The sequence below is a fragment of the Triplophysa dalaica genome, chromosome 4 (assembly GCF_015846415.1).
Source record: "Triplophysa dalaica isolate WHDGS20190420 chromosome 4, ASM1584641v1, whole genome shotgun sequence".
NCBI lineage: Eukaryota > Metazoa > Chordata > Actinopteri > Cypriniformes > Nemacheilidae > Triplophysa > Triplophysa dalaica.
Window position 1 is genome coordinate 7,919,106 of NC_079545.1, and position 23,566 is coordinate 7,942,671.

Sequence of the window (23,566 nt, forward strand, 5' to 3'; positions counted from 1 at the left end):
TTCTTGCTTAGTGATGGATGGAATGCCTGTTCTTAATCATGTGATTGGGTAAGAAGGGAGGTGGATGGGATGCCTGTTCTTAACCATGTGGTTGGGTAAGAAGCGAGGTAGATAGCACACTGACCCAACCTGCTGGAGGGTGGGGAGGTGCTTGCGGGCATATGCTCCGCCCGATGCCAGTCCTACATGTTGCCACGCAGGATGCGGGCTGACACCGGGTTTATGCGAAGGTTGTAAAACCTTGCGAAGGTGTTGAACGTAGCGTATCGTGCGAAGGTTTCACGTATTCGTTTCCGAATGTTTACACCGTTTTCCTGTTTACACTATGGTGGTTCATATCCGTCACATTGGAGGAAAAAGGTATTAGGTCACATTTAACTGGCAGTGTAAACGGGGCCTTAGAGGCCAACCCCAAATGCTCTCAATGGTTGAGACGCGTGGTGACGCCATACCCCAGCCAGTACCAACGACCAACCCCTTATTTGACCCATCGTTTGTTTGTACGTTTCAGAGCCAGTGAGCAACGGACTTTCGAAATAAAAGATCACTTAAAAAAACAGCGTTAATGCACAAAATATTTGTTGTCGTAAATTAATAAAATTTCCCAGCCCTAACATTAACCTATAGAGCTTGTTAATCGACGTCACACCGCGTTGAATGTTGGTTCTTTCACTTTCAATGTCTCCATATATCAAACAAAACAAGTAACGTTGCATATCAAAACAGTAATAGCAGTGGAGTATTATCCTCCCAAGATGGCGGCACCACTGCAACATGCAACATAGGACGTGACATCAGGTTGGTTACTGACAATCTTTCAAATATCTTCCTTTGTGTTCAGCAGAACAAAGAAATGTATACATGTTTGGAACAACCTGAGTGTAGATGATGACAAAATCTTTCATTTTTTCATTCACTTTTGACCTATTTTATTTAGTAAATGAATTTAAAGTTATAATAGGAAATGAGATCTGTGTGTATTATCCTAGATTGGGGGTCACTTAATAACATTTACATTTCGTAATTTAGCAAACGCTTTTATCCAAAGTGATTTACAGGTGGGGTAAGTAATCCAAGCAATACTAAATAAAGCCTATCTCGGAAATCAAACCTGCCAGCCTGGGAATCGACATTGCAAGCTTTGAGTTTTAAGTCTGGCACTCTAACCATTAGACCACAACTCTCCTTGACCAGATGCATCAATATTACCTAGTAGGTGGACATGAGTAATGATATGCAATTGCTTAATAAATTAATATTCTTCACTATTAACATCCTTTAACTGTTGGAAATTATAAGGTGAGCATATCTAGTGACATTTGGAGATGTTTAATAATAAACCTAATTCAAAGCATATAACATGTAATTACACAAAGCCTTAAATCCGTTTAATAATAACAGCTCACATTATTTTAAAAATTATTTAAAATGGTTTTATAACAAAGTTAATAATAAAATTAGTTGTGAATGCTGAATGGCGATGGGTGAGATGGAATTGTAATATTGCTGTAAATTTATATTATTATACATAATCTGTGCTTCCAAGCCCACTTGATGGTCAACAAAAGCATAGGCATGCACAGACAACCCCTGAATTTTGAAAACATTTACTTAAAATGAACTAAACCTGGAACATAACTTGCTCTGTAGCAGGTTATCTTCAAAGAGTGAGTTGCTATGGTTACTTGCACACCTTGAAAGTTATCTCCAGCTTTGGAACCGAAAGTTTAGGTTATCAGTTTGTTTTATTAAAGTGTCTAGTTTATCCTTTACACCTTTAACCTTAGTATTTATTATTCTCAGGTTAGATAAAGTTAGTCGAATCTGACCTTAACCATTAGCCTTTAAATAAAACTCACAAAGCCGTGGTATGTTCTCATTTTTAAGTTTTTATCAAACACACAAGTTGTAGACATAATTCTTTATTATAGTATTATAATTATATTCATTAAATAAAATATCTGGCAAATAAAAGCAAAATTAACTCAATAACAATTGTATATAAGTTTCGAGCTAAGGTGTTATCAGCTGGGCCTGGTTTTTCAAAAGTAATCCACTAGGATTTTGGATAACGGATTGGATCAAATCTTGAAAATGTGTTTTTCAAAAGAAAAAACGGATTACATAATCGGATTAGATCACGTAATCCAATCTTGGTTTTGATCCGGATCAAACCTTTAGTTTGGGTTTTTCAGAACTTTTTGTAGGATTTGGATCACTTTGATCCAAAAAAATCTGGATTAAACTGATCCCATCAGAAGGGTGGATTCAGCATGGTTTCAATGCCCAAAATGTAATGAAAACTTTAAAAATGTATCAAATAATACTATATTTGGATCATGTAGTATATTACAAGATATCCTATTTATTCATAAGTTTTTAATTTTATTTGTTCATCCGTCCGGCTACAGTGATTAGGTAAGCTTTAACGTATTCAGCCTTTCAGTACAGGCCTACAGCAAAGTAGAAAGAGTTTGGCCTCATAAAATAATCCTCCAAACAGCTGTCAAAATTGACCAAAAACAATACATTTTATTCTGTCACTAATTGATATATATAGTCATCACAATCGAAAATATTTTTGTTTTTAGAATATTTATTAGTGATGCATGCAATGATTACAGAATAACCAAAAAAATGCAAAGAATGGCAATCACTGTTTTTTGAAATCCAAAACAAATCCAAATCAGAAATAGTGTCTAACTATTTCGTCCCTTGTTGCACGTCCTGTTTGCTCGTTCTGGCAGAATGCAGGAGGTTGGTTAGGGTCTCCAAGGGGCTCAGGTGCATCATTGTCAGCACAGAGAGGGACATTGAGCTTAGTAACGATGTTGTGCAGGACAATACAGGCAAGGGTTATGTTGCATGCTTTCTGTGGTTCCGCTCTCAGATCTATTTAAACGCTCAATTGCTCAATTGTTTGTGTTGTAGGTCTCAGATGAGTGGACTGCTGGAAGAGGATGGGGTGGGGTTTTTCTTGTTTTTTTAAATGTGTGTGTTTTCATTTCAAATAAAAATAAACTTATATTGACCCCACACTGGCTATTCTACTTCTTGCTCTTTACATATCTATAGTTCTACATTGCGATTTCCTATCCTGTTTGAGCACTGGTTATCCAGAACTGGTTATCCAGATTTGGTGATCCTGAAAAGTTCCTATCCGGATCAGATTGATCCAATCCGATGTTGCTTTAAAAAACTGGCTCCAAAAGTAAGATGGATAACGTGATCACGGATCGCAAAAAAAGGATTACTAAATCCGGATCAATTTTATCCGGATTAAACCTTTTGAAAAACCGGGCCCTGGGTTTCACTCATCGAGAGACAAAAAGAGAGTCTTTTTTAAGCATCTCCGATACGATCTGCATCTACTGTTTGCTCTTTGTGTGGCTCGTCTCCGCTGTGCTAGTCTTTTTTTAGTCTGAAATATATACTTTATTTGCCTCACCAAATTTTACAATAAAATATTTCTAAACTTATACATAATTGTTTTACTACTTTTGTTAACTTAATAAAACATACACACCACACAGGTTAACAACATAACAACCTTCATCAACTCAGATAACTGCACACATATGAATAATAAGTAACTAAATAACATTGTTACATTCCAGGTGTAAAACAATAAATTATAATATAACTTAACCCCTGTTATTAAAGGTAATACACGTGTAAAAACAAGCAACATTTAATACTTTTTTAAATGCAAAACAAACGGAAAATCCTAAAAATAATCACAGGGTAATTGCATGTTTTTTCTGCATTTATTAACAATAGATAGATAGATAGAGACAGTGGAGTAGCAAGTCAGGTCCGGGCCAATATGCAAAAACTTTTTTAACGGGCCCCTCCGTCTGTTCACGACCCCGTTGCGTATTACAGGACATTGGTTGTTTACTCAGGTTTGTTATCCTTTAATTAATTGTTGAAGTACTTCGATCACGCTCATATAGTATTGGCAGACCCCCGGTCCCAGTTTTTCAAAACTAATCCAGTGGGATTTCGCATCACCGATTGGATCAAATCTTGGAAATGGGTTTTCAAAAGGAAAAAAAAGGAATTCCGAATTGAGATCAGATCTTGTAATCCGATTTTACATTTAATCTGGATCAAACCTGCCCTTTGGGTTTTTCAAAACATAACTCTGTTTGGGATCTATTTGATCCCAAAAAACTGGATTATCCTGATCCCATCAGAAGGGTGGATTCAGGTGTGTTTTTTCGCACCAAATAAAATCAGGGAGGTTTTTTTTAAGTGAATGATCACAAAAATCAATCTTTACTGATACCTCATATACTGTTCCTCAGCAACAACGCAGGATGGTGACAGCTATGAGTTGCTTCTGAAACGGGAAACCGAAAGAGCAGACCTACACATTGAACTGGGTAAGAACAAATCTTGCTCACCCAACTGCAGCAGAAAAAAGTGCAGATGGAGATACATCTCCTAAAGGCAGGGATAGAAAGAGCTGGTATCTGTCCTATAGATGATTTTTGACTATTGGATAGTATTGTTTTTTAACATTATAACAAAATAAGGAATGTAAAATGTATCTGTTTCTTACAATTAAAACAAACAATGGCTATTTGTGGCCACCGGTATTTTGCCAACCTGTTGTTCTTTGCTAAACCAGTAGGCTACACTGTTGGTTTCATTTAAGGCTCTGGTTAACAGGATTTGGTAATTCTGAAATTTGGTATTTGGATCACAGTGATCCAATCCAATGTTCCTTTAAAAAACTGGCATAAAAGTAAAATGGATCAGGTGATCCTGGATAGCAAAACATGTGATTTCCAAATCTGGATCAGTTTGATCCAGATTACATTTTTTGAAAAACTGGGCCCAGGGAATCGCAAACTCCCAAGCGCCTGAAAGAGGGAAAAAGCAGCATGGAAATGTGTTTTGTGACATGACAAACTTTGCAGGATTTTTGTTAATTAAAATGCAGAAACCTGAAGCAGTTATACCCAACGACTAGATAAGGGATGCCTCTTCATAGAACATAAAAGAGTAAATAATTTAATTTTCATGTGCCCATTTATGAGGAATATTTAACATTACAACACAGTTTTACGGGAATTTGCGAAATTGTCACAAACTATAATCTATTAACACAAATTTCCTCCTTTTTTTGTCAGTCAGCACAACTTTTTTTGCTCACCCCGCATGACTTTCAATCTAATATTTTTTAATACGCAGTATCTTTCATATGTGTAAATATATATATCAACGCAATCTGATGGGAATTCTACCTATTTTACAAGGTGGCTCATTCGTGTGAATTCCGATTTTCTACGATCTCATTGGTATGTTTTGTCATGATCTGACTTCTCCCCTGTGAAGTTAGGTTTAGGGGCAGGGTTAGGGGAGCCATTTATCATTGTTTTTCCACCTCTTGAAACTTGAGTTTTAAGCTAAATTTGCCTTTGTGGGTTTGTAAAGTGCTGGTTATCCACATCCTAAAACATGTGCGACTTCTTTTGATATCAGGTTATAAATATATAAATGTAAATACACAGGGAGTCTATGTATTTAAAGTCATGCTGAGTGACACAAAAAGAAAGTCGTGCTGAGTGACATTAAAAAAGGTTGTGCTCACTAACACGAAAAATTTGTGTCTATGCCACAAACTGCTGTGCCACTGGGTTGACCCTTATCGATGTGACAATCCTGAAAATGGCATTTACCTGAAAACTAAAACTACTAAAACTAATTACTAAAACTAAAACAAATGCTTTAAAAACTTGACGAGAGACATCACATGGGTATTTGAACCACCAAATGTTAACATCTGTGCACTATAGTAAGTAACCTTTGGTAAAAGCTTTATTTTTAATGGTAAGGTTGACATTTTCATGGAATTGACCATTTACAGATTACAATGTGACCTGAATTAGTATATTTTAATTGAATTACTTAATTATTTATCATTGAACAGTTTTTCATTGAAGTGAGGTGTCTCCTTACATATTCTTCAAAAATGCTGCATCAGAAGTCCGTGCTTTGCTGAGCCCGGGCCTTTGTCATCTCATATTTCCGTAGATGATTGACCAGTGACTGCACATAGGTAAAAACACATTTGGAGTCTGGTTTCTTTCCCATTATCATCATGTCCTCAACCTCCAGTAAAGGCATACAGTTAGCATAGGCCCTAATTTCAAAACAGACAGAGAAAGAGGAATTACAATACATTGTGAAACAGTGTAAGGGAATAATATCTATCATGTTAAACTGTGTTACTGCAGCTGCCATCAGAGGTATGTTTTAATGCATTCTGACTTTACAATGTTAAACGTGTTGGCTTCTCATGCTTGACATGCTAAACTTGTCAAAAAACGAGTTGGATGTATGGCGTAGTATTTGTGTGCTCGATACACTCCCCAAAGGTTCGTAAAGGTTTTGGGAAGGTTTTTTTTAACATACTTTTTTATGTAACAACTTTTCTAAGTCGCTTATTGGACAATTCTCCCGGAAAAGCACTCCCATACGTCAACCATCGAGAGTGAGAAATAGCACGCCCACATGTTAATCAGCTAAAGGGAGAGAAAGAGCAAGCCCATCAATGTGCTTATTCAGTTACGGATGTTCAGCTGTGTTTGTTCACCGCATCTCGTTTATGAATGTTATATATACGGTGGATATAATGCTGGATTTACAGATCGTTTGAAACCAATTGTTGGAGTGGTCCCAGAGCTAAAAGATGCTGGTCATGTACCGCACAAGGTAAGTGAAACTGAGTCATATGTCGGTGTTTTATTGGAAATCGGTGCGTACGTACATATGGTGAACAACACAAACTTATTGTGAATCAACAGATATACCGATACAATGGTGTGTTGTGTGCTCAAGCTTTAGTTCCACCCAGTGAACACTTTCAGGAGCTCGACTGTATTTGGAAATTATCATACAGCTGTATTTGTCTTTTATATCTGTGATCAAACTTAAGACTCTTTTCAGATGCAAAGTTTGCATTACTACTCTATAGGTACTAAAGATTAATATGAGATTGGAAGAAACTGTGTGTGTTCCCTCTGCTTTAAACTCTATTTACAGCACCTGGCAAATTGAATACTGGTAAAATCAGTATACCATATACTGATATATATATATATATATTTTCTCATGATTGTAAAAACTTGTTGATGATGATCAATGTGAACAACCAAAGCTTAAATTATTTACCAAACATAGTTAACTAGATGACACAATTTTTTAATAGCTTGTTTGTAGACACGTGGTTCTGATGACACACAAAATGCAGATGAAGGACAATAAGTGATTTTTTGTACATAGGAATCCACTATGACAAAATCAAAATACCTATATTTTGCCTCATTAATGGTTGTTCATATGGATCAAACCACGAAACCTCCACCGGATGACCTCCATCCACGGGGCTGCTGGGGAAACAGACGCTGCCGGGACCTCGACGCCCTAAAGGGGGCCGGGTCGCGGCGGGGCTTGTCTGCTTCTTTTCCGCCGAAAACTGAAAGATCTTCTACGGTGTCACCAATCACAAACCGTGTGTGAAGGGTGCATCAAGAAAGCGTACTTTCTCGAAGTCTTGCATCTGTGCAAGGTTGGGCCAAAGGTGTCCCTCTTGGACAACCAGAGTAGACATTGTTTGACCCAGTGCGCGCCGTCACCTTGGTTGGCCGGAAAACGAGGTCAGTGCGCAATTCCTGCATAACTGCTGGGTTGAGCTTTCCCTCGCCACCTGCTTCTATACCTTGGCCTGCAGGATGGCCCTGTCATTCTTACCATATTTGGTCCATCAGGTTCCATAGCACTTGTACTGACCGGTACGCCCATCATACTTACGTATACATTTGGGTGGTCTTCATCGATCCATACTATGAATTGTTGTGGATCTGTGGGGGTGTGGTCACACAAGGCGTTTCAGGCAGGTCTCGGTGAGCATTCGCTTTTAGATAGAATACATCTTTTGTTTCACTTAAATTTAAGCAATTTTTCGTGTCTCATACATGCATGGAAAATTTAAAACATACAGTTTTAAAACATCTAGTTACTCTGCTGTCAAAAGAAACATTTAATAGTGTTGCGGATGTAATCAGCCAACTGATAAAGGTGACTATGGCAGAAGAAGTGAGACAAGCTGGCATGTTTTCAGTCCAAATTGATACACCCAAGATATCAGCTCCAAAGACCAGTGTTCAACCATACTTCGATATGTAACAGATATCATTCAAGAAAGACTGATTGCTTGGTGGACTGTGAGTTACCGACTAGTTAGAATTTTGTAGAGCTTCTTAAAAAAGTTCTAATGGACCTTAATATTGACATCAGCACATATGTGGGCAACTCAATAGATGGTGCAGCTAATATGCAGGGACAGTTTAGGGGGTTTTCAGCTAAGAATCTTGGTGTTGTATTCGATAGTACTCTGTCATTTGAAAGCCATGTCGCCAACACCTGTAAAATTGCATTTTTCCAATTTAAGAATATATCTAAATTACGTCATATGCTGTCACTTTCAGATGCAGAGAAATTAATTCATGCATTCATGACATCAAGACTAGATTACTGTAATGCACTTCTAGGTGGTTGCCCTGCGGGCCTATTACAAAAACTGCAACTGGTTCAAAACGCGGCAGCTCGAGTTCTTACACGTACAAAAATGTATGAGCATATAACCCCGGTTCTGTCAACCTTGCACTGGTTACCTATAAAGCATCGCATTAACTTTAAGATCTTGCTTATTACCTATAAAGCCCTACATGGTCTAGCGCCGCAGTATTTGAATGAACTTCTATTGTATTACAGACCTCCACGTACATTACGCTCTCAGGCGTCCTGTCAGTTGGTTATACCTAGAATTTCAAAATCGAGTGCAGGTGGTACATCCTTTTCTTATCTAGCGCCTAAACTTTGGAATATTCTTCCCTGCACGGTCCGGGAGGCAGACACACTCTGTCAGTTTAAATCTAGACTAAAGACTCTTCTTTTTAATCTTGCATACACTATACCTCCATAATATTAATCCTGAGAGGATTTAGGCTGCATTATTTAGATCAACCGGAACCAGGAACACATCCAACAACAAAGGATGTACTTGTTGAATCAAAGAGTGCAGAACAGTACTCTACTCTCAGCCAGTCTTGTCTCTTTGTTCCAAGGTTACCGCAGGATGCAGTTCATGCCCAGACCTGATGGCAGAGCTGAGAATGGGAAGCGGTGACCTGAAAAGAGCTAAGAGGATAGAGCTGGATAAAGGACGCGACAACTTTGTTTTTCCTACAACATTTAAAATGCTATTAGATTGTTAATGATAATCTTAAATCCTTAATTTTTATATTTTATTAAGCCTTGTTGTGCAAGCACTGTTGAGCTTGTGCAGAGGCAGCAGCTTTTGCCAGAGGGGAACTGGAATCCCCTGGTTGGGCCTGGGTTCCCCTGAGGTTTTTTTTCTCGATGGGAGTTTGGGGTTCCTCACCACCGTTTGCATATTGTTTGCATATCTGCCTGGCCGGGGGGGCTGCTTTCAAATTCATACTTGTATTCAATGTGTCTCATGTACAGCTGCTTTGTAACAATGAAAATTGTAAAAAGCGCTATGTAAATAAAGTTGAGTTGAGTTGAGTTTTCTACACTCCTTTCTGAGCATTTCCACAATTAGGTTCATATTTGATGTTATGCACATCTTCTCTGTTTTCACTGCCTAATTATATAGCACTTTTCATACAAGCGCATTTGCAGAAGAGGGAAGAGAAGAGTCAGGACAAGCATCACAGACGACTGTGCCCAACAGGGCCAACTAGGTGGTGGGCTAAGGATAGGTAAAGTTGTTGGGTGCTTTTGGAATCCTCAGGGAGGCTTGTTTTTTGAAGTGCTTATGACATTAGACACCATTGTTGATGACCGTACATAAAAACTAACTGTTAGGGCCAGGGCAGAGAGCTTACATCCCCTCTTTCAAAATTCTTACAGACAAAGGGAATGGATATCATCACAGCTCAACGTCTGGTTGAGGGGACAGAGGAAGGTCTCAGGAAGTGTTCTTTGAAGTGTGGAATTTGAAGGAGTTAAGTGTGCAGCTGGTGAGATTGTAGAGTGTGCTAATGAAAAGTTGCAAGAGAATGAAAGATTGTGAGCTTGTAGTGCAGGTTGCCCTTTCTGAGAGAAGGATAAAAAAAGAAAAAGGATGCCAGGAGAGCTGGCAGATGATGAGCAGCTGGCATAAGCTGATACCAATAAAGTTAAAGTACACAATGTCATTGTAGAAAAATAAACAAGCAGTATTTTCTGCCAATGCAAAACTTTTCTCAGATTTTGCCTGTCTAGATCCGAGAAACTGCTCATGTGAGGCACTACCCAGATCAGCTCTGGAAGAAACAAGCAAATGTCTGCTTAAATTGTAAGGCGGGGCTCCAAGTGACACATTTTGTAGCGAAATGGACAGCCTTTCATCTCTGTGGGACGTACTAAAGATGTCCCCTCTGGAGGGTTACACTGTCAGGGCAGCTAGTGAAATGCTACAAGAAAGTGATGAGTATCCTTCCATGGAACAGCAGGATGTGGAACTAGAGAGCAAACCTCGTTCCTTGTGAAAAACTTTGTCATTTGTGTTCGCCTCTCTCAGTACAATCTTCTAACTGATGCCTACTATGTGATTGGGCTCCCCTACAAGTTGCTATTAACACTGTCCAGCACACAAGTAGCATGTGAGAGAAGCTTCTCAACATTGAAATTCATGAAAAACAGGCTCAGGAGCACATTAACCCAGAAGCACCTTGAGGCATTCATGTGCTCATGTGTACTAAGAGAGAAATTCTCATGTCTTTGGACAATACCACTGTGATAAATGAAGTTGCAGAGACCAGTGCACTGGATCCTGGGGGGTTTGATATTTAAAAAATAGAATCTGGAAAAGAACACCGCCTATCGGGCCCGCCGTCAGGGTGAGTTTCTGAGAATAGAAGGCACATGGATGGTACAGGGGACGTCCCCTGCCACTGTGACAGCACCAATCCCACTCCAGTGGAGGAGGCATCCACTTCCACAATGAAGGGGTTGGTGGGGTCTGGATGACGTAAGAGCGATGCTGATGATAACTTCTTCTTCAATGAGTTGAACGCTTCAGTGGCCAAGGGGCACCATGACTTGGATTTCCGCTTGCTTCTTATAAGGTCTGTGAGTCACAGTGGTTCTGAAGTCCTTAAGGAAACTATGGTAGAATTTTGCAAATCCAAGGAAGCGTTGGAGTTCTTTAAAGGTGTTTGAGATGGGCCAGGTTCGAACTGCAGTCACTTTTCACTCGTCCACTATAATCCCTTTTTGGGATATGTTATACCCAAGGAATTGCATGGAGGTCTGGTGAAAGCTGCTTTTAGGAAGAGTTGTTGTTCCTGCAGATGCTGGAGGACCTCTGCAACGTGATGGTGTTCTTGGGGATCTTTGGAGTAAATGAGGATATTGTCTATATAGACAAGCACAAACTGATGAAGGAATTCTTGGTGGACATTATGCATAAACTCTTGGAACACTGAGGGAGCATTGACAAGTCTGTACGGTATTACCAGGTACTCGTATTGACCAGTGGGAGTGAAGAAATCCGTCTTCCTTTAATCTCCTCTTCAAATCCGCACAGAGATGAAAGCCCTGGGTTAAATTGTAATCTCTGTGGTTTGCATTTCTGTTGTAGTTGGATATTTTATGAATTCCTGTGTGTTGCTGCACTCTTTTCCTATTGAGTTTTAGACTTTTTTTGCCTGGTTTGTTTGACTACCTTTTTTTTGGACTATTGCCTGGCCTACAACTCAGGTCTTGCTTAATAAACTTTGCGAATGGATCCACCCACGTCTCACAAGTATGCTTTGTTACAGCAGTATTAGTTTAGTATTTTATAACCATTAAATTTGTGTCAAATGTACTCATAATTGCCATGTTCTCTGTAACAAGATTCAAGATATGGAAGGAAGGAGGCGGAAATCGGCAAACATTTAAACAGACTTTAATAAAAATAAAAACAACGAAAATAAACAGCCAGCAGCCCCTCACGGACGACTGCCGGCAACACAAACATAAATATAAACTTAACATGTGTCCAGGCCCGGTCCTTTCTCCACGACGGTCCGGTCGCTAGTTCTCTTATATGCTCCCAATCTCCTACGTGATTCGAGCCCGGTGTGCGCACAGCTGGCGCTCATTCACAATTACTCACCGGTCTCGAACCACGGTCTCGCCCCGTCTACTCAACTACATTCTCGTACTGTAATCTAAAATCTAAATGTTTAGTTATAAAATTTGTGTGTAAAAAACATTTTTAATATTAATTAATATTTAATATTAATATTTTTAAATTTAAGTAAAATTCTTAGGCAAAACACACTGCTTATAAAAAATGAATGCACTCTAAGTCTCTTTGGATAAAAGCATTTATCAACTAAGAACTAAGTTTACAATTGTACATGTAAAAAAACTGAAGCGTATTAAGGAACATTCAAAATGATTAAAATATACTCACTCTGCCGTGCTAAAGGCCACCTCAAAGTTCTGTCTACGGTTACTGGGACTAAGGCTTGAGTAGTCAAAGGCCTCTGGAAAGAAGTTGTGCACCAGAGCACAGAATGCCATACCATCACCCCAGCTAGAGGAGAAGTTCTGAATGCTCACATTCTTCATGATGTGTGAGAGACGAAGACAAGCAACAAGCATGTTATTGTATAAGTATAGCATATCTTAAAAAGACAGTTCACTCAAAAATGACTATTTTAATTTGCCACACCATGTCTTATTCATGCTTGTGTCAAAATCAACATATTCAAAGGCACTGTATGGTGTTTGGGTTTGGCTAGGCAATATGCAACATCCAGTTACATGACTGCTGTACCTCTCAAATATTATTTGTAAATGAGAAACTTAAACTTTGGATTATGCCATGTTGTTTGTCAGAGAATACTAATGAATCATAAAGATCATTAAGGTTTGGAGGTTTTGATTCTCCATTAATGCTTACCTCATAGGAATACGTCTTGGATCTGCACCAGTCTAGAAGAATCTGTTTGATGGAGTTTGCACTGGGGACAACAAGGCTGGTGGAACGCTGCACCTTGTTCACTTTTGTATTTGCAGAGTTGCTACTTGAACATGAAAAAATGGTGAATAGGATGTACTGACAACTAGATGTGAGAAACTCTTATTCGATACCTTGGGCTTACCTTACAGCGTCTTTCTCAAGCTTCTCAGCTATGGTCTTTTGTGCAAGGGCTGCCGATGTCTTGGGCAGAGTCTGAGCCCTTATTAGCTGAGTTCTTTCTGCCTGTCTGTGATCAAGAGTTGATGTCCTATTTTCACTACAAGAGTCGTTATAGTGATAAATGTCATTCTCAAGGTCAAAATGTCAAGATGTACTTCAAAATACATTTTAAACACAAGAATATATCTCCAAACAAAGCTGTTTTCCATCACGTTAATTATGTTTATTCTAAATGCCAAATATAAAAAATCAAACCATAATTCAAACTCCATTTTACTTCATTTGACATAAGGCCGTGTAAAAAAATTAACGGGATATTTTACCCCCAAAAAATGATGTCCTCATTTCCTCACTGTTGAGTTTTTCCAAATCTGTATAAATTTCCTTGTTCCGATGAACACTGAGAAAGATGTTTGGAAGAATGCTTGAAACCAAACAGTTTGTGGACCCCATTGACTACCATAGTAGAATTATTTTTACCTTGAGATCTCGTGAGCTTGGGTTACTAATGGTTCCCAGATCAAGACTTAAAGATCAAGGTGATAGCACCTTTGGCCACCCTTTGCCCCGAAACAGCAGGGAACTGAGGTTACATCCGTAACCAAGACGTTTTTATCAGACACATGCGCCCTGGCTCTGTTCGCGATCTCGTTTAAGTTCCCACATGAGCAGCATCCCACCAGGAAAACTCCCGGTGATCCATACGACCAGTCAGCCCTAGGTTTTTTTACTGGTATCAAAAAAGAATACTGGCTAGACATAGCTTTAACTTGTTAGCTAATGTTTTTTAACTCTTTTGCTTGTTATCAGAAATAATCTGAGGGAACTCTATTCTTTGCATACATGTACCAAAAGTTTAGTTTGGGACACAAAAGCATGGATTGGGAGTAATCTTTGTTCATGTTGTAGTTGTATAAAACTGTCTATAGACAAAGTTATCAGAGCTAAATATTGACAACGATTTGGGTGTGTACACTGGACATTTAAAAAGGTTTTGCCTAATTCAATTTTAGCATACTATTGTCAACTTTAATCATATAAAACATAATATTCTAAGGGCAACATTGTGGCCAGTGAAAATGCTGGGTGGCTTGTAATTTAGGAAAAAATACTAATAAGGTGGGATTCCTTATGTTTTATTTTACATACAAGAGATTTGCTCTTATGACGAGCATATAATACATATATATTGAATTGCACTGAATTTATTTGTTTTTATTTCACAATAAGTACAGTTTTATGCAAACGTTTGGGCACCCCTCTGAGGCTGCATAATAATTCAGGTTTTTTTCTTTATAAGAACAAGATTGTAGTGACATACCATTTAGATTTTAGAGAAAGCTGCAGACAGATTTATTTCAAGTAGCAGAATTTAGTTGTTTGAAAGAAAGTCAAATATGAAAAATAGGCTCTGCAAAAGTCTGGGCACGCTTTCAATTGCATTGTTTTTTTAATAGTTGAGTGCTTAAATGTTGTACTACTGAAAATTTTAACAAATACACAATATTGATTTGATTAACCTTAACACTAGAAACTAAGGTGCAAAAAAATTTTTTTTATTGTAGATTATTGCTAGTTGTGGTTTCCCTTGAGTCTCTCATAGAGAGTTACCTTAAAATAACTTCCTAATAACCTAAAAACTATGATATTTTGTCAAGTGGATCAGGAGAAGGAAACAAAAAAGTTACAAGGGTTTAAGGTCACTGTTTCCACAATCGGAAATATAGTTAAAAAATTTAAGCCCACAGGAATTTAATCATTTTCAAGTGAAGATTTGGTTGGCCGAGAAATATGTCTCAAAGGCTACAGCAAAGAATGACTAATGGTCACAGACAAACCACAGACCATCTCCAACAGTACATTGTTCCATAGTCTAGCACAATTTGCAGAAGGAACGGCTCAATGGAGGGATGATGCAGAAGAAGGCCAATAAGCAGAAACATTTATGTATGCAAAGGGTCGTCTAGACAAGCCAGAATTATTTTGGGGAAATGCGCAATAGACAAATGAAACCAGTTATTTGAATGTTTAAAACTTGTACAGAAATGTTTACTGTGTAAATGTGTTCAAGAAATGTCTGTCATACTGCCATGTTGGTCGGAACTGCACCCAAGTTTTTCACCTACTGTTGCACCTGTGTAAATGGTTGAGTGACAATAAAGGGATTTGATTTGATATGTTTTTCTATCTGGTTCTCAAGAGAGCACCTGAAGATTCGGTTTGGTGCTCACATTGCACATAGTGTGAAAAATCATATAATCCGCTTTAAAAAATAACAGTAAAAAAGTAGGCACTTTTTAATGATTAATAAACAAAATAAAAAAATGGGATAACACTATATTTATATTATTTTAAAGTACACTTAAAATACAATGATTATGTATTTCTTCTTGTTTTTCTTTTTACTTTAGTATATATACATTTTCAACACCAATTTTGAAACCTAAAACAACAACCTTTTTGTTTTTTGGCAGTTTGCTGGGAAGTGCACTTGCGAGCGCACATGGAGACTTGCGGTGCGGAGCTAGGATCGAGTATAGCACAGAAACACAAACTTGTCAAGTTTAAAAGCTTGTCCTTTTAGAAAGTTTAAGAGAAGCGGTGTTTTGCTAGACGTGCAGCGCAGTGCAGATCCAGACATTTACAGAGGCTGCGTGTGCTTAACGAAAGCAGAACCAACGCAGGCGGAGCTACCAATACTCTGTTTTTCATAATTTACACCCAAGTCCCGTTTAACACCGGGAACAAACGAGACATCAATAGTATTAGCAGCATTCAGTTCAAACGGAAATCTTATCCAGATTTACATTTAGTCGGTCTAAAACAGAAATTGTGAATCAAAAGGTTTCAACCATGTCAGTACGCAAATGAGCGGTCTAAACTTATTTACAGAGCGTATTTTTAAGTTGGTCGCGCATGCGCACCTGCGCACCACTTATGTGCATCCCTGTAAATGTAGGACTCAAATGCTGTATAGACAGATGATGACCTTTGAAGCATCTCACTTTGTTTGCTCGAGTTTTGACCTCTTGGCACCTGAACCCAAATCTATGAGATTTCTTTTAGCACCAAGGAAATTGATTTGCCACAACACTGTGTTCACACGTATAAGGTTTTATTTAAGTTTATAAAATCTACTAAGTTTACATTGGTAATATTATAGCACAATTCTTGACACACCACCCCAGACCTCACCAATTTTTAAACCTTGGCTATGCTGGGGATGTAATTATACTATGGGGGTGCTTGTAAAAGCAAAGGGAATTGCAATTTCATTTGTATTTTGACATATCTCATATGTGACGCAGAGGAAGTGAGATTGCAGAATAACAAATAAATGTAAAAATAAATGGACTTAGATTGTTTGACAACAATGTATGTCAAAATTCATGTGTCCACAAATATAAAACAAAAAAAAAATTTAATCAATTTGCAATTACTTATAAAAGGTAGTCTGGAAAATATTTCCATACACTCACCTCCCGATCTTTTTAGTTGATGTGCTGCTGGAGTAACTGTAGGACTTAGTTTTCACTGTGCCTTCTGATAAGGAAAAAAGAGAAAACAATGGGTTTGATATGGGGACTGATACATTATTATAGACTAAAACACTTTAAGTGCATAAACCTACTGTCTGACTTTTGAACATAGCTGACTTCCATTATAGTGCTTAGGGAAGTCCTGACAGGGTCATCTAAACAAGCACAAACCATGTTACTTTGGACGGAATCAATAAAACCTGTTACTCACATAATACAGTTACAATGATTAAAATGTTTAAAGGCTTGAGATAAAGTCCATAATAAGTTTTAATATTTCCACATTTTGTTAGGAAGGTTGAAACATAAAGGCTTAAAACTAAAACTATACAAAGATATTCACCAAAAGTATGGCTTAACTGGATAGAACTGAAAGATATATAAAAATATATATATATTCATTTTATATGGCAAAATGTAATATTGAATTCAAAATGTTTGGTCATTTTGTAATCTATTATCATTCCACTTTATCTTATTTAAACACAGACTGGACAATTAGGAACTAATAGTAAAGTTTCATGGAATTACTTCAAAACTTTTGGAATACTCAGCAACCAGGAATTTTTGGGATAGTGGTCTACCAGCCTACTGCCGAGAGTTGACATTGTTAATAATAGCACGGCTGCCCACACTCAAACAGGCGAGAAATAGCAATGATTGCTTATGTATACACAGAACTGTACAACATCCTGACATAACATACAGTTGAAAGAAAAAGTATGTGAACCCTTTGGGCTTACTTGGATTTCTTCATAAATTGGTCATAAAATGTGTTCTGATCTTCATCTAAGTCACAACAATAGAGAAACACAGTCTGCTTAAACTAATACCGCACAAACATTATACGTTTTCATGTTTTTATTGAACACAACATGTAAACATTCATAGTGCAGGGTGGAAAAAGTATGTTAAACCCTAGGCTAATGACTTCTCCAAGAGCTAATTGGAGCCAGGAATCAGCCAACCTGGGGTCCAATCAATGTGATGAGATTAGATGTGTTGATTAAAGCTGGTCTGTCCAATAAAAAACACACACCAGTTTTGAGTTAGCTGTTCTGAAGAAGCGTTGTCTGATGTGAACCATGCCTCGCTCAAAAGAGCTCTCAGAAGACCTACGATCAAGAATTGTTGACTTACATAAAGCTGGAAAGGGCTACAAAAGTATATCTAAAAGCCTTGATGTCCATGTGTCCACGGTAAGACAGATTGTCTACAAATGGAGAAAGTTCAGCACTGTTGCTACACTCCCTAGGCGTGGTCGTCCTGTAAAGATGACTGCAAGAGCACAGCGTAGAATGCTTAATGAGGTGAAGAAGAATCCTAGAGTGTCAGGTAAACACTTACATAAATCTCTGGCACATGCTAACATTTTTGTTGACAAATCTACAATAAGGAAAACATTAAACAAGAATGGACTTCATGGGAGGACACCACGGAGGAAGCCACTGCTGTCCAAAAAAAAATTGCAGCACGTTTGAAGTTTGCAAAAGTGCACCTGGATGTTCCACAGCACTACTGGCAAAACATTCTGTGGACAGATGAAACCAAAATTGAGTTGTTTGGAAAGAACACACATCGCTATGTGTGGAGAACAAAAGGCACAGCACACCAACATGAAAACCTCATCCCAACTGTGAAATATGGTGGAGGGGGCATCATGGTTTGGGGCTGCTTTGCTGCCTCAGGCCCTGGACGGATTACTGTCATCGATGGAAAAATGAATTCCAAAGTTTATCAAGACATTTTGCAGGAAAACTTAAGACCATCTGTCCGCCAACTGAAGCTTAACAGAGGATGGACGATGCAACAGGACAACAACCCAAAGCATAGAAGTAAATCAACAACAGAATGGCTTCAACAGAAGAAAATAAGCCTTCTGGAGTGGCCCAGTCAGAGTCCTGACCGCAACCCGATTGAGATGCTGTGGCATGACCTCAAGAGAGCGATTCACACCAGACATCCCAAGAATATTGATGAACTGAAACACTTTTGTAAAGAGGAATGGTCCAAAATTTCTCCTGACCGTTGTGCAGGTCTGATCTGCAACTATAGGAATCGTTTGGTTGAGGTTATTGTTGCCAAAGGAGGGTCAACCAGTTATTAAACCCAAAGGTTCACATACTTTTTCCACCCTGCACTATGAATGTTTACATGTTGTGTTCAATAAAAACATGAAAACGTATAATGTTTGTGCGGTATTAGTTTAAGCAGACTGTGTTTCTCTATTGTTGTGACTTAGATGAAGATCAGAACACATTTTATGACCAATTTATGAAGAAATCCAAGTAAGCCCAAAGGGTTCACATACTTTTTCTTTCAACTGTAAGTCTGTAAATCAGATTGTCATACATGTGAAGAAAATGATATTCGAAAAGAACAGTAAGAGCTCCTAAAAATCTTTTTACAAACTTTTTGAAACGTTTGGAAAGCTGAAAGTTCAGTCATTCATCAGTGGACCTCTCCCAGCTCCAGGAACAAATATGTGTTCTTGGCTACTCAGTCTGATTACATGGTTGCAAAACACCTGCAACATGAGAGGATTGAACTTCATTGACAATTTAAATCTACTATGGAGTTATAGACAACTTTCTACAACAGATGGCCTCCACCCAATCAAACTAGTTGAAAGAGTGGTTAAGGACAAAATCCTCTTCTACCTACATACACCTGGTGACAGTGACAACAGGACTTCACATCAGCAGTGGGATTGACACTTGGACAATCACAAATGTTTAAAGAACAAGTGAGAACCCAATGCTTCACTTCAGCTTTCCCAAAATCTGTCCTGAGAGAAAAACTAAGGCCCTTTCCAGTTGTATGGCAAACCTGTGTAATCTACTGACTATTAGACGTCACTCTGAGAATGATAGGGGGACAGCTGGAATTAGGCAAAGCTAGACAAATTTTTTTCTCAAACTTTATTAACTGCAACATAAACAACACCCGCACTCTTTTTGCTACTGTAGAGTGACAACAAATCCCCAGTCAAGTTCTCTTGAAATGCTCTCAGATGGCAAATGCAATAAGTTTGCAACTGTTTTCCTTGAGACGATCAATAATATCAGCATGGCAATCAGAAAAGCCCCATATGTCTTCAGTACAAAAGCCTCAGAAATTAAAAACTTTATCTGAAATTCAGACAATTGATCACAAAACCTTGGGGGGAATCGTATAGCATCTTAAAGCCTCAACATGCAGCCTTGACACACTCCCCACAGCCTTTTTCAAAAGAGTGTTAAACGGTTTATAAACAGATCTCCTAAAAATAGTAAATATCCCACTGCTGTCAGGAACTTTCCCTGAGTCCCTAAAAGCTGCCGTTGTCAAGCCTCTACTAAAAAAAGAGCAATCTAGAAAAAACTGTCTAACTATGGACCAATATCAAATCTTCCTTTTATAGGCAAGATCATTGATACGGTTGTGTTCAATCAGCTGACCAACTTCTTAAAATCAAATGGCTACCTGGACAATTATCGCTCTGGTTTCTGTCACCATCACAAGACAATGCCATTTATATAAAGATAATACACGATATTCGATTACATTCTGATTAAGGCAAGATATCAGTTCTGGTATTACTAGACGCAAGAACACGGGGAGATACAGAGGGAAACGATGACAGATAGACTGGAAAACTGGGTAGGGCTTTCTGAGTTGGTCCTAAAAGGGTCATACCACATATTTGAGTGGACAACCATGGCATATGATGTTCCACAGGGCTCAATTATTGCACCGTTTCTGTTCAATTTGTATATGCTCCCACTTGGCCAAATAATGAAAAAGAATCAAATTGCTAACCACAGCTATGCAGGTGACACTCAGATCTACTTAGCCCTCTCTCCCAATTACTACAGGCCTATTGATTCCCTTTGCCAGTGCATTGATGAAATGAACAAGCTTGATGTGTCAAAACTTCCTTCAGTTAAATAAAGTCAAACTGAAGTCATTTTATTATGTAACAGGGATGAAACTAACAAGGTAAACACATACATTGACTCAAGAGGTCTAAAGACACAAAGTAAAGTAAAAATCTTCCGGAAATTCCAGAAAAATTGGGATGTTTTTTTAATTTGAATTAAAACTAAAGGAATTTCAAATCACATTACCCAATATTTTATTCACAATAGAACATAGATAACATAGCAAATGTATAAACTGATAAATGTTTAAATTTTATGCACAAAATGAGCTCATTTCAAATTTGATTCCTGCTACAGGTCTCAAAAAAGTTGGCACGGGGGCAACAAATAGCTGAAAAAGCAAGCAGTTTTGAAAAGATTCATCTGGGTGGAAAATCTAGCGACTAATTTGGTTAATTAATATCAGTTCTGTAACATGATTAGCTATAAAAAGGATGTCTTAGAGAAGCAGCATCTCTCAGAAGTAAAGATGGGCAGAGGCTCTCCAAACTGTGATAGAATGCATAAAAAGATTGTGGAATACTTTAAAAACAATGTTCCTCAACGTCAAATTGCAAAGGCTTCGCAAATCTCATCATCTACAGTGCATAACATCATCAAAAGATTCAGAGAAACTGGAGAAATCTCTGTGCGTAAGGGACAAGGCCAAATACCTTTATTGGATGTCAGTGGTTTTCGGGCCCTCAGACGACACTGCATCACTCATCGACATGATCGTGTCAATGACATTACTAAATGGCCCAGGAATACTTCCAGAAACAATTGTCGGTAAACAAAATCTGTCGTGCCATCAGCAGATGCCAACTAAAGCTCTATCATGCAAAAAGGAGGCCAAATGTGAACATGGTCCAGAAGCGCCGTCGTGTCCTGTGAGCCAAGACTCATTTAATATTGACTATTTCAAAGTGGAATAGTGTTCTATGGTCAGATGAGTCCAAATTTGACATTCTTGTTGAAAATCACGAACGCCGTGTCCTCCGGGCTAAAAAGGAGTGAGACCTTCCAGCGTTTTATCAGCATTCAGTTCAAAAGCCAGCATATCCGATGGTATGGGGGTGCATTAGTGCAAACGGTATGGGCAGCTTGCATGTTTTCGAAGGCTCTGTGAATGCTGAAAGGTATATGAAGGTTTTAGAGCAACATATTTCTGTCAGAGTGTGAATTTGCATGTTTTCATTCTGCTTATTGCCAGTGCAAATTGTTTGGGTATGAACGCCGGAAAATGTCTTGAAAAAAGCTAGCGACAAGCGCTTGCAATTATCTTCCCGGTGTGTACAAGCTTTTAGACTTCAGTCACAAACTTCCTGTTCCTGGTCCAGTGTGTAGCGTTTGATGGTAGTCTCCTTTGCATGCGAGTCTCCTAATATTTAAGTTGTATGTTCGGTCACTAATATCTATATACTCAGTCAATAGACTCTTTTATTCATCGCACTCCACTTTTTCTGCGATCGTCAACTTTTAATACTTTTTCCCACAATCTGACTGAAACTACATGGTCCCATCACAGCACAACATACAGTCGCTCCAGTCCTGTAGAGGTCACCATTCCCTCATGCAATAACTCTTCATTGTCTACACCTGTGCTTTGACCTTTCAAAAGTCTGTTAGTTCACTGCCTTTGTGTTAAGATCATTTTGGAGTTAAGTGGTCTAATGTTGAGTTTTTAGACCCTTGTGTATACTTTTGTGTTACTCCTTTTCTTGGATGCACGGCTTGCCAAGTTTGTTTTGAACTTTTTTTTGTCTTCAAAGTAATATATATCAGACAATAATCAGATATAGTAATATATATCTTCAAAGTAAGATATATACTTGATGACTAAAGCCTCTCGACTCTATGCTCTTCTGCTATTAGGTTCACATCTTCGGGACAACAAGCTAAGTAAATAATATCTCACACTTTGAATGCCAGGGATCCGGGTTCAATCCCCTACAGGCAACCCGTTACACTGTTAATGGCAGAGTCAAATGTATTTACAGAACAGATTTCAAAAGGTGTTTCTCAGCCCGTGCAGTGATTTACATTACAGAATCATACCTGTTTTTATTGCAGTGTCGTCTGAGGGTCAAAGGAACTCGAGCATTCAATATAGATTTTTGAATCTTGTCCCCTGCTCACAGAAATGTCTCTAGATGCTCTCTATATATATTGAGAAATTTAAGGTTTCCCTATATTCCTCGAAAAAAAAATTTGAGGAATATATAGTATTCACAATATTACACAATATTAGCCTCAAAGTGAGGTTGGTATAATAAGTTATTCTATCAAGCACCAAAACTTGTACAAAAAGTAGGCCGAGACAATCTGTCAATCTGTCTCTTTAACCAAGTGCACACAAAGTTCCATCATTATTTATTTCCCTTATTTCTACAGTGTTTCTCTCCTATGTCTCTACTGTTTGTTCTACAATGCATGTTCTATACAACAGCTGTTCAACAAGGCAAAATTATAAAACGTCATAGAAATCCAAATTTGAACTGAAAAAATTGGACTGAATATTTTTTTTTTTAATTCGGGTGAATGTACTATAACAGATTTTCTCTCAAATCCATATAATAGCCAATAACTACAATAATGCTGTGTTACCTGATTGTGATTGGGAAACACAGTTCGTGATCTGACGAATGGTGGAGCCACCTGCAGTTCTGTCAATCTTCTTAATTACTGCTTCACTGGTATCTCCACTCATTTGAACTTTCTGAAGTTTTTGCTCCCTCTGCTGTCTGAGCTCTTGCAGATGGATATTTCTTTCTCTCTCTCTCCGATCTGCAGACAAAAATAATGAAGAACATGAGAATAGAAACATGAAGAATATGAAATATATTAGGATAAAGGTGGAGAACAATTGTGGATTAGACAAGGGATGAATACACATTATGGATGCA

The 23,566-nt window shown here is 38.2% G+C and overlaps 1 protein-coding gene across 1 annotated transcript in view; it reads right to left on the bottom strand.

Annotated features, from left to right (window-relative positions):
- Window positions 1-1,447: 1,447 nt before the first annotated feature.
- The window catches only part of smtnb (smoothelin b), a 56,022-nt gene continuing 33,903 nt past the window's right edge, over window positions 1,448-23,566 (bottom strand). The window contains exons 5-11 of the mRNA XM_056746610.1: window positions 23,268-23,447; window positions 16,851-16,913; window positions 16,699-16,762; window positions 13,182-13,316; window positions 12,980-13,100; window positions 12,488-12,639; window positions 1,448-6,154 (exon numbers count right to left, since the gene is read on the bottom strand). Coding sequence (XP_056602588.1) covers window positions 5,992-6,154; window positions 12,488-12,639; window positions 12,980-13,100; window positions 13,182-13,316; window positions 16,699-16,762; window positions 16,851-16,913; window positions 23,268-23,447 — 878 coding nt within the window. The 3' untranslated portion in view covers window positions 1,448-5,991. The remainder of the gene's footprint in view (window positions 6,155-12,487; window positions 12,640-12,979; window positions 13,101-13,181; window positions 13,317-16,698; window positions 16,763-16,850; window positions 16,914-23,267; window positions 23,448-23,566) is intronic.